At 31.3% G+C, this 10,888-nt stretch overlaps 2 protein-coding genes across 4 annotated transcripts; one reads left to right on the top strand and one right to left on the bottom strand.

Moving 5' to 3' along the window:
• Nucleotides 1-265: 265 nt before the first annotated feature.
• On the bottom strand, nucleotides 266-4,360 carry LOC139874433 (uncharacterized). Its single transcript, XM_071861868.1, has 10 exons — nucleotides 4,209-4,360; nucleotides 4,045-4,096; nucleotides 3,352-3,406; nucleotides 3,034-3,219; nucleotides 2,758-2,846; nucleotides 2,538-2,641; nucleotides 2,230-2,382; nucleotides 1,916-2,132; nucleotides 1,527-1,685; nucleotides 266-551 (listed from the first exon to the last, which is right to left on the bottom strand). Exons 6-10 carry the CDS (start codon nucleotides 2,574-2,576, stop codon nucleotides 535-537), a joined length of 585 nt encoding a protein of 194 aa, XP_071717969.1. The 5' UTR covers nucleotides 2,577-2,641; nucleotides 2,758-2,846; nucleotides 3,034-3,219; nucleotides 3,352-3,406; nucleotides 4,045-4,096; nucleotides 4,209-4,360; the 3' UTR covers nucleotides 266-534.
• Nucleotides 4,361-6,080: 1,720 nt separating this feature from the next.
• LOC139874418 (uncharacterized) lies at nucleotides 6,081-10,582 on the top strand. 3 transcript variants are annotated; one of them, XR_011767869.1, is made up of 6 exons: nucleotides 6,081-6,285; nucleotides 8,169-8,284; nucleotides 8,990-9,076; nucleotides 9,172-9,223; nucleotides 9,436-9,528; nucleotides 10,034-10,582. XR_011767869.1 is itself a non-coding variant. In XM_071861855.1 (5 exons), the coding sequence occupies exons 1-5, from the start codon at nucleotides 6,141-6,143 to the stop codon at nucleotides 9,459-9,461; spliced, it is 426 nt and encodes a 141-aa protein (XP_071717956.1). In that variant the 5' UTR covers nucleotides 6,081-6,140; the 3' UTR covers nucleotides 9,462-10,582. The 3 variants fall into 3 exon arrangements, 2 of the variants coding, with proteins under 2 accessions (XP_071717956.1, XP_071717964.1); XM_071861855.1 differs by having other exon boundaries at nucleotides 9,436-10,582; XM_071861863.1 differs by having other exon boundaries at nucleotides 8,990-9,034; nucleotides 9,146-10,582.
• The last annotated feature ends 306 nt before the right edge of the window (nucleotides 10,583-10,888 follow it).

Raw genomic sequence — 10,888 nt, 5'->3', positions numbered from 1 at the left:
TTAGTACAAACGCAATTTTAATTATCCAAAGAAAATCTAAAGTCAGATGCGACGAAAAACTCGAAAAAGAAACCAAAAGAAAATCTAAAACCAAATGCGACGAAAAACATGGTGTAGACGATCTGGAATCTAAATATCTGAACTAGATACATATCTAAACCAAATTTAATTATGTTACGAAGAAAACTGAATTCGAAACGATATTTTTGGATCCTGTTGTTGTGCATCACTTGTATATTCCTATTATCTCAAAAAAAGTTAGATGTATCATCAAAACAAGTACTAATATTAAAATTTGATTTAGGCCCGTCAAAGGTTGACACTCAGTTATTAAGAAGTGACACTAGTTGATTATATATACAAATGGACGGAATTCGTTCACTTGCTTAACTACAAACACGGCCATCATTCGTTAACTTGCTTCACGAATATACTGGTTCAAACAGCCTCAAAATGTGATATATAAATATAAATGAAAAAACCCATCTTCAAAACAGACCTATCCAATATCACATCACCACGAGCTTGGCAGAACTAAGGAGCATCGAATACTGAAAAGTAAACAATAAACTAGATTAAACATATATATATATATATATATATATATAGTGGTAGGATCAAGAGGGAAGTAACCATTCGGGGGGAAGCGGGGGGAAGCAAAAACTTTTTTTTTTTTTCGTTTTTTTAAAAAACTTTGTTCACGAACATTATAGATGAGATGAAAATATGAACATTTAGTAGAGACACTTTGTGATAAATGTTTTTATTTTGGCGGGAAAACGCTCGAAGAAGTGATTATAACAATTATCGTGTTTTTCGAGCGTATTTTGAGGTTTTAGCTATTGGGGTTTAGCTATTAGGGTTTAGATATTAGGGTTTATAGGGTTTAGATATTAGGGTTTAGAAATTTAGGGTTTAGGGTTTAGATTTAGGGTTTAGATTTAGGATTTAGATTGAGTTTTTAACACGAACGGTTTAGAGTTTTAGGGTTTAGGGTTTAGGGTTTAGGGTTTGGTGTTTTGGGTTTATGGAATAAACCTAAAACACCAAACCCTAAACCCTAAACCCTAAAACTCTAAATCGGGCTAAATTTTACTTCACAAAACATGAAAAAAAAACGTTCATATTCTTCACGAACAATATTATCTTGAATGTTATTTTTGTCGATCGTTTTCCCGCCTAAATAATAACATTCATCACGAAGTGTCTCTTCTAAATGTTCATATTTTCTTGTGATCTTGATGCCGGAAAAAAAAATTTCAAAAAAAAACGAATTTTTTATTTTTTTTTTGCTTCCCCCGAATGGTTACTTCCCCATTGATCCTGCCCCTATATATATATATATATATATATATATATATATATATATATATATATATATTGCCACCTAAGCAAAAACCTTTTTGTTTTATATATATATATATATATATATATATATATATATATATATATATATATATATATATATATATATATATATATATAAAAAGAAAGAAAGAAAGAAAGAAAGGCCTTCAAGTACATACCATACCGATCCGGGCTGATGAAGTCGTAACCCCTACGAGTGGCGTCCTTAAGCCTACGCCTCATCCCGGTACACATAAATTCAGGTTCAGGTACATAATCACCCTCATCCTCAGATTCAGATGAACTACTATAATGATGCGAACTCTCAACGGTGATTTCTTTATAAGATGCAAGATCAAACGGAAAGAGACCATATTAATGATAATTGAATAAATAATAATATAAATTATCATAATAATATATACCATTAATTAATAGAGGTGGCAATTAAATTGGGTGGAATTAAAAGCGTTTTAAATTTCTTATTAGTTTCAAGCAATTTTTGTAACAATTTTATTTTTTTTATTTTTTTTTTTTTGAGACTTGAAGCATCCAAATAATCAAATACCTGGTGTTGGTTTAGCGAGAGTAAACCAGCTCAGTGATCTGTTACCGTTAACCATATCACATATAACTTTGGTATCATAGAAGCCTTCCTTCCCTTTTTCAACAGCCTTCATTCTCATGTAGAAGAAATACTCGCGGAAGTACCCAAAATTAATTTTATATTCGCACTTGATAAACTCGGCACGATCGATGCGCTTGTGTTGCTTCTCATTGACAAGCTAACAACCATATATATATATATATATATATATATATAATAAATAAATAAATTTGCTAATAATAATAATAATAATTAAAGAAACCACACATACGTACCAACTGATAGGCCTTGTTGAAGGTAGCAACGGCAAAGTTGCCAACAAGACTAGCTATCGGATGATCAAGTTCAAGCGACCTTATTTCATTTGCATGATCCCGGAGATGATGATAGCTTCTTTTTTTTATACTATTGTTTCTGAAATTGTATCGCTACAATAGAAGACGAAATTTCATTGGTTAATTCCCCCCCAAGATCAAATGACAAGGATCCAAAAGATAACTGAGAACATGCGTGGAGCCCCGGGGATAGATGTGTAGATGATATAAATAAATAAAAGGGATGAGAAAATCTTAGGCATATATACCGGCGGCCCCATAACGAACTCTGTGAAATCTAGCCACATTTTCTTCTCTCTCTCATTCAAGTGAACGAAACGTGTTTTTGGAATCTCCCTTGGCGGACGCGGTTCTGTTACCAAGTTAAGTTATCATCATTCACGAGGTATTAATTTTTTTCCACCGCGCAATATTGTACATATATATAAGAACATGGCAAAAATAAATAAATAAATAAAAGATGCACACCTTTTCTCTTTGCATACAAAACTGTATCCTTATATTCCACTGGAATAAGACAGTTATCTTCTACAAGGTTCTGTGCAATGTCCGGGTCACTGCAAGAAATGGGTAATATATAATGTTGTATGCATGTATGAAGAGTTAGAAAGATAAACATTTGATTTGATATATAATCAATCAATAGAATAGAATAGACTCGCTAGCTTTATTATAATTAAGAAAGAAAGAAAAAAAAAAAAAAAAGAAAGAAAAAAAAGAGCCCCTGATCGAATTGAAACATACTATTTCCATTTGCGTGGCAGATCATGTCCCTTATATTTGTTACCAACAATCCCAATATCATATTCAGCACAAAGCACATCGTTTTTACATTTCCGGCTATCTGGATTTGACTTCAAACATCTCCTATATTTAACCGCTTCCTTAATGAGGTCATACAACTCCTTGGAATTTTCAAAGGTGCCACCCCTACAAAAATAAAATAAAAATAATAATTATATAATAATTAATACTAATATTAATTATTAATTATAATTACAAACTGTGATATGGCAATCAATCAATAAGACTAGGTTGCTCGATTAGAAAGGAAAATCATACCAAAAGTCATCCTGTCTCTTTTTTTTTCAGCCTTCTCCGTAGTTACCTTCTTCACCTAATTTAGCAATGCCATCAGAAAATCATGAAAGATAAGCCATTATATAGTGGAATTTAACTCCTTTGTTGAAGGGGGATAAAACAAAGCCAGCATATATTCTGGAACTAAAATCTTTAAATTGCACTGTGACTTGGCAGTCAAAGACTTTCTATGAGTGCACACAAATAAGATATCACCATTTGAAGACATCGAATTAGTAGCCCCAACAACAACAAACAAAAATTAACAAACTCAGAAACACCTTTATTGTTGTATCCACCAACTATGGAATATTGACACTTCAACGGCAATGTTATCAGAATACAGCTTATTTCTTTTTAGGCTGAAACTTTTAGGTTTCATGAGGCTGAAAAAACTAATACAGATGCAAGTTGGAAACAATCAATAACCCTAGACTAAATCAAGCAGATAAATGGTGAACACAAACTTTTGATGATAATTATACTTATAATTATAATTGTATTATTTACTATTACTATTACTATTACTATTACTATTACTATTACTATTACTATTACTATTACTATTACTATTACTATTACTATTACTATTACTATTACTATTACTATTACTATTACTATTACTATAAACAAAATTATTATCCTTGATATTTATACAAGAGGAAGAAGGCTTACCAAATTGGGGATAAACTCATTTCTATAAGAGCTACGCCTCCTGGATAAGCCACTATACATCAAAACAACAAAATTACAATCAACCGTAAACAATTGAAAGATTCAGATTTGGATATATACAATTTAATATGAGAGTATAAAAATAGTTTTATTGATTAGTATACCCGCGAGTTTTCATGCTGAATAAAAGTTAATTTGATTGAAGAAGAGATTCGCCGCTGTTGTCGATTGATTCTAGGTTTTTTTTTTTTTTTTTTCTTTTCATGTGGTTGAAACCTAACCTAAATGTTAGAAAGAGGAAAAGGGGAAATTCCGTCTCATTGTTTGTTTTTTTATGTCACCTGTCAATTTTTTTGTTACTCCCTCCGTCTCAAACTTATTGTCCATTATTTCATTTTGAAATATCCTAAATTAATTGTTCAGATTCTTTTTTAATCAATTAAAAGAGGTTATTCTGAAGAGAGAAAATATATTATTGGTGAAGAATAAAGTTAGTGAGATTTCTTAAAACTACGTGTTTTTGTCTGGGGACAGTAGATTTGAGACGGAGGGAGTAGTATATACTCAACATCATGACTATGACTATGTGATCACTTAATTTTTTTATTTATTATTTTATTTTTATTTTTTGGCAAAAAATGAAAACTTTATAACAATAACTTTATCTCGGGAAGAGACAAAGAAAAACACGATACAAAAACTAGGAAAAAACACGGACGAGGCTCAAAAACAGAAAACTAACCTACATATGATCACTTAATTATAAGTGGTTAATTATCTGTATTATGTTGTCTTGTGGTTCTGTGGTTGTGGTTTAAGAGTTGTTACGTGATTTTTCGAGTACAGGAGGTTACTTTAATTTGCACATCTCGGGTTAGGTGCTACTGAAGTGTCCGATGTTCATTGTAGTTGTGCGGCTTTTAAGTAGTGACAATAGTGGCGTTAGATACGTGTATGGTTTTATATATTTTTAGATTTAAGTTTAGTGGTTATTCGTTTGTACTGTCATTTACATTTTCAATGTGTTCGCTCTCTTTCAGTGTTATCGTCCAATTTGTAGGACGATCAGAGCGAGACCTTTCAATTTTTGTTGTTCGTATGTACCATCGGATCTTTACGATATATATATATATATATATATATATATATATATATATATATATATCTTCGTCGAAAAAAAAAATCTATTATCTAATATTATTATATAAATATACTATATACTAAGGGGTTATTTAGTATTTGTTTTTTTAATTTGATTTTTTTTTCATTTGCCACTTATTCTGGAGGGGTGTCTAAATCTATGTCTTACAGAAACATACCAATATTCAGATTAAGTGACAAATAAACAACAATTTTACTTATTGAATTAAGAGTTGTACAAAAAAAAATCATTAAGTGATAATAAACATGCCTTAAACCTGGAAAAAAAAACCCTAGAAATGGAATTGCTATTAGTTTTAAAGTGTTGTGTTATTTCACTTTTTTTTCGGTTTACTTATTAACAAATAAAAAGTATATGTGTGGCAATAAATGACGAAAGGGGAGTGATCCGTACACCACCAAGTTTTATCCGTACACCACTAAACATGCATTATGGTATTGTACTGTACAAAACTGTAAAGCATATTTGGTGGTGTACGGCTAAAAGTTAGTGGTGTACGGATCATCACCCATGACGAAAATACTCAATGTTTTAACAGCATTGATCCCTTATCCAATCAACCAAACACGTGCATATGATTTGATGTGACTTTTATTCTTTGACACATGACTAGCACGTGATACTTTTTTTTCTTTTAAGTTTTTAACATATAATAATAATAATTCTTACTATACATTATAATAATAAAGTTAAAAAAAGAGATACATTTAATTTTTTTCTCTAATCTCAACCATTGAATCAAGAAAATTACCATCACCTACCCCTACTCAATAAGTAACCTATCAATTCATACCTTCCGATATTGCCCCTACATAACCCAAAACACGGGCAAGCAAAACCTTGCGGAATACAGATTAGTAATCGACACCTACAATCGCCATCGACACCTACAATCGCCGAAGGAAATCGACACCTACAATCGCTGAAATCGTTGATGGAAATCGAAACCTATAATCAATCGGAACATGTAATCGCCTCAGGTCATCGACTCCTACAATCGACTCCACCAAAAAAGTTGTATTATAGCAGCTTAATTGCAGGACTTTCTTTTGTTCATCATCTTCAATCGCAATTCACGGGTTAGTTGTTATTACACGTCGTTTTAACGCTATTCACATGTTATTAACAACAAATTTGTTCAATCGCTATTGTTAGTTGTATTCGAATTTTATTAGGATTTTTTTTTTAATTTTAGGGTTGTTACTGCAAATTACAGAGTCTGACTTATTGTTAGAATCATATTCAATCATGATTTGGATCTTTATTGTTAAAAGAAATATTATTGTATGAAATCTGTTTTGTTAAGCAAATTACTGACTTATGGTTAGAATCATATTACACATGTTTTGACTCACAAAATTTGAATTTGCTTACTATATTTCTGTTTAAATTGCCATTATATCCAATAATTAGGTAGATGTATCTTCGTCAGGTTAATTCTTGCTATGGAAATTCTAAATCGATTCATGGCACTTGTATGTAGCAATTGCTCTGCCTATATCTTTTTTTTTTTGGACAAATCACAAATGCATCATAGATACAAACAAGTTTCATACTTTATACTACTTAACGCAGCTAAGTTAATTTGTAAATATATAAGTCAGAAAAAAATGAAACTTGATCTCACAAAATGCAATCAAGTTTCACCTTTTCATTATTAAAAGTCCACCACGTTTTTGTTTTTGCTTAGACTGATTTGGTGATATGCCATAGCAAAATATCACATCTTTCATTTTAAAGTTAGATTGATTAAGCAAATACATATGATCTATTAACTGATTAAGCAGATACTTTTAACTGATTAAGCAAATACATATGATCTATTAATATTTTTATCACAAATTCCCATCTCGTCTGATACAAATATCTTTCTAGAATACATATAACAAACATCCTAATAATCACAACACTTATAACACTTTAAATACATATAAAATAAAACGGCCAATTGATGGTAACATAAAACAAACCTTTGGGATTCAAATGTATCACCTTCATTATCTACAATAGATCCATGCTTCTCTAAAGACCATAGTTTAGAATGAATCCATTCGTCCAGAAAGTGATGGCATGAAGTATGAACCTTAGGTATAGGTTGTTGGAGAGCAGCAGATGTTGTCTCTCTGGACAATAGTCTTCCTCTTCCACCAAAGCTTGAGTTTCAAACATAAGTTTCAATACGTAACCTTACAAAAGAAAATGGAAATAGGTCTATACCTTGTCATCATCTTGTATTCAGAAGAGACATAATAACAAAGTAAATGTAATATCAATACTAAAACTGCAATCTGATTAGCATTTTAATAGCTATCATGATAGCCCTATAAAATAACTGGTTTAGACACTAACCCAAAAATAATCAAAAATGTAATAATGCAGGATATGAGTCAAATTGTCATATCTAACCAAAAGTTTAACCATTCCTATCACATATACAATATCTGAAAATGAGAAATGGCGTGTGCGTGTAAATTTTGTTTTGCCTTCGTTTTGCTTGCTTCTTTGTTGAGTAAGTTTTTTTTCGTTACACATTATTGCAAGCATTGGTTTATTTCATCTACAAATGTTCATAGTATGCGATTGCTTAATGAGTTGATGTCACATATGGCATATGGTTATGGATTCTTAATGCTGAATGTGGTTAGTGTTTATAAGTGACCCGTTTTAGTTGGATAAAAAAACAATGTTGTTTGGAGATCATTTATATTTTCTCAAAACGAAATCGGTTAGCAAAATAAAAAAAAAACACAAGTTCTAAGTTGTGGACTCAATATCTGCAGCTTTCACTATTTAATGTATATATGGGTATATAACACAAGCTGATTAGTGAATTTAGCGAGTTTTCAGGTTTCAAGTAGAGAACAAACAACATATATATCTTTATGAATTTTTTGTTTAACTTCCAAATCAGTTGAATCCATCTAATTAAACGATTTTCCGTCGTCTTCGCCGTTGCTTGAAGCCAATCACAATCGATTAACAACAACGATTGTAGCAGAATCAAGAAGGCGTTCGATTGTAGCAGAGTCATCGAGACATTCAATCGACAATTGCATCTACGAGCTTCAACAATTAACGGTAAGTTTTAGTTTGAGATATTCTGTTTAATTGTGGGTAATAAAGACCGATGATCATGATGTTTTCTTTTTGTTAGGGTTCATCGTCTACATCGACGGTATTGAAATTGAACATGTAATCGCTACTTATAAATAAGTGAATAACTATTATTAGTGTGTATATTGGTTAGAGGTTATATACATTTGACTGTAAAAAATGCAGGTTAGGGAAAACCTAAAAATTTGAATTTCAATGATAAAAAGTCGTTTTTGTGAGGTTTATTTGGATTTCTTTCACGTTTTATCATGTCCAAACTAAAGATTTGAGTATGTTCAATCTTATACGAGAAGGCCATCCTCTACGAGCGAATGTTTTGTTATTGTATTCTCCACACAATTTAGAATAACCATGACCCAAATTGACTCATTTATAAGTAATGGGTTGAAGTTGCTACATTTAGGACTGGTTCATTTTGTCAGTTGTTATCACAAAGGTTCGTTAAAACTGTTGCGCGATTGGATATATGTGAAGAATGTGAAAGTAAGGTGAGTAAATGTCTGTTATGTCAGTCCTCAAATTAAAGTATATAGGCATGGAATACCAATTGAACAAGTATTATTATCTCTTGATTATTCCTTTTTATCCTTTGATGCATTTGTCATTTGTTGCATTTGTCATTTGTCATTTGTATTATATATTGTCTATGGTTAATGCCATTTGTTGCAGGTGGTCTTTTTTAAACGAGCGGATCATGTCACAAGGACAAAGCAGGTCATTTTGAAATCAACAATAAGCAAAGATGTTATTTTCCAAGTATACATTGTGTTGATTGTTAGAGACAAAGACAAATATTATTTTGTTATGCTATATTCTGACTTGCAGGTTTTGGTCAACCAATGATGTTGCAGGTTTTGTTAACTCTAAGAAGTCTTACAATTAGAACCATTGAAATCACTCAAGGTATGTATAACTTCCTTCTTTACTTGACAATTTTTCATTTTTGTGAAATAGATATACTAAATATTATTTTTTTTTGTTTTGCTTTGTATTGGAATATTAGTCTTCAAATTTCATATATGAATAGGTAACAATCGTGCGTGATAAGTATTTGTTATAATAATTATTTATATTCACATTGATTTTTTGTGATAATTTTTATGAATGAAACTAAGAATGTCAGCACTCTCACACAAAATGAAGGACATTGTCCATTTATGTGATGAATTAAAAGTTGATGATGATTGGATCTATTACCCATCTTCCAGGTATATTTCAATTCTATTCTACTTATTATAATTGGAATGATTTAACTCTTTCTTTTTTCCTTCCCCATTTTAACTTGATGTTGACGATGATGATTGTGGTTACTTGCTTAATTGCACAATATTATTTGATTTAAATGCAAGATAAAGTAAATATAAAATAAGTGTTCAACTGTTAAAGTAAACTTACTTTCTTTAAATAATGGAATTACATGCTTTGTGGATTGGTAATGAGTCAAAAGGGGTAGTATTTTTATATGGGTCAAGTTGGGTTGACACTGATAATATTTTGTATGCTTGACCCGTTTAACCCAACTGCAATAAAGCAGAACTAATGTGTTCTCATTTTTAAGAATTTTGGATTCAGAAACACAAGATATACACATTAGATTGTTTTAACACTACCAAGGGTTGCAAATTAAGTTTTTTTTTCTCTCTTTTGGCACATTTTAAATTTATGTTTGTATTGTTTGTGTAGTGCCTGAGTTAACTTCTATAGTATTTGCAGAATTCACACCATCAAGAGTCAATACACATGTGCATCGTGACTCCCTTACCGACACTCGACAAATGAAAGGCAGTGAACCAACTAATGACCCTAAACCTTTATGACCACGCCTACAAATCCAAAAAAGAAGAACTCGCTTCTTTCTGAGCTATTCAATGAAAGTCTTAGAGATAACCTTGATGAGGAAAGTGAAGAAATGGTTGAGCAAGCCAGTTAAAGAGGGGTGGTGCAGTGTTGTAAAGCTACTGTAAATTAAAGACTATGAAATCATTTTCCCTGGAGCAAGTCGGGTCATGGAAGAATGTTACAACATTTTAGCCTTTGGTATTATGCTTATGCAATGTAACCCTCTCAATTGCTAAAGGTAAGTGTGACAAACTGGATGAGTTAAATTGTTTGGATAATAGGTTTAAAGCTTAAAAGAGTTATACCATCAACAGCTAATTTAAATGTATACTATGCAGTTGTCGCCTTCAAAAAGAAGGGAATTTTGTATCTTAGAGAAAGGGATACTAATTTATTATTGATTAGTGTGGATTCTAATTCTAATTTTTTTGTTCGATACTAATTTTCAGTTTGGATACTAAGTCCTATGCTTTCGGATATTATATTCGCTCTAATTTTTAGTTTGGATACTAAAAGTATGGCAAACGGTTGGATGAATTTGCGGATATCTCATTTGGATGAATCGAAACAACAAGGCCTTCAAAAATTCGTGTTGGAATGGCCTGATAACGTTAAATGAAATCTAAGTTATAAGTTATGATTGGATCTCGAGGAGGATCAAAAATAAAAAATTCGAGTGGCTCAATTGGTTACAAACCCAGCTTCGTGCCTACTGCGATATGCAGGTAC

This window comes from Rutidosis leptorrhynchoides, chromosome 1 (assembly GCF_046630445.1).
Source record: "Rutidosis leptorrhynchoides isolate AG116_Rl617_1_P2 chromosome 1, CSIRO_AGI_Rlap_v1, whole genome shotgun sequence".
In the NCBI taxonomy this organism is placed as follows: domain Eukaryota; kingdom Viridiplantae; phylum Streptophyta; class Magnoliopsida; order Asterales; family Asteraceae; genus Rutidosis; species Rutidosis leptorrhynchoides.
The sequence above is the reverse complement of the archived record's forward strand: the minus strand, read 5'-3'. Positions and strand labels throughout refer to the sequence as shown.

Bases quoted from the DNA above. Each gene is read 5' to 3' on its own strand.
- LOC139874433 (XM_071861868.1), bottom strand. From the start codon at position 2,576: ATGTGGCTAGATTTCACAGAGTTCGTTATGGGGCCGCCG. The intron at 2,383-2,537 runs GTATATATGCCT...CTTCTATTGTAG, and splicing joins AGTTCGTTATGGGGCCGCCG to CGATACAATTTCAGAAACAA. The intron at 1,686-1,915 runs GTATTTGATTAT...CATCTTATAAAG, and splicing joins TCTCGCTAAACCAACACCAG to AAATCACCGTTGAGAGTTCG.
- LOC139874418 (XM_071861855.1), top strand. From the start codon at position 6,141: ATGGAAATCGAAACCTATAATCAATCGGAACATGTAATCGCCTCAGGT. The intron at 8,285-8,989 runs GTAAGTTTTAGT...CATTTGTTGCAG, and splicing joins ACGAGCTTCAACAATTAACG to GTGGTCTTTTTTAAACGAGC. The intron at 9,077-9,171 runs GTATACATTGTG...ATGATGTTGCAG, and splicing joins GCAAAGATGTTATTTTCCAA to GTTTTGTTAACTCTAAGAAG.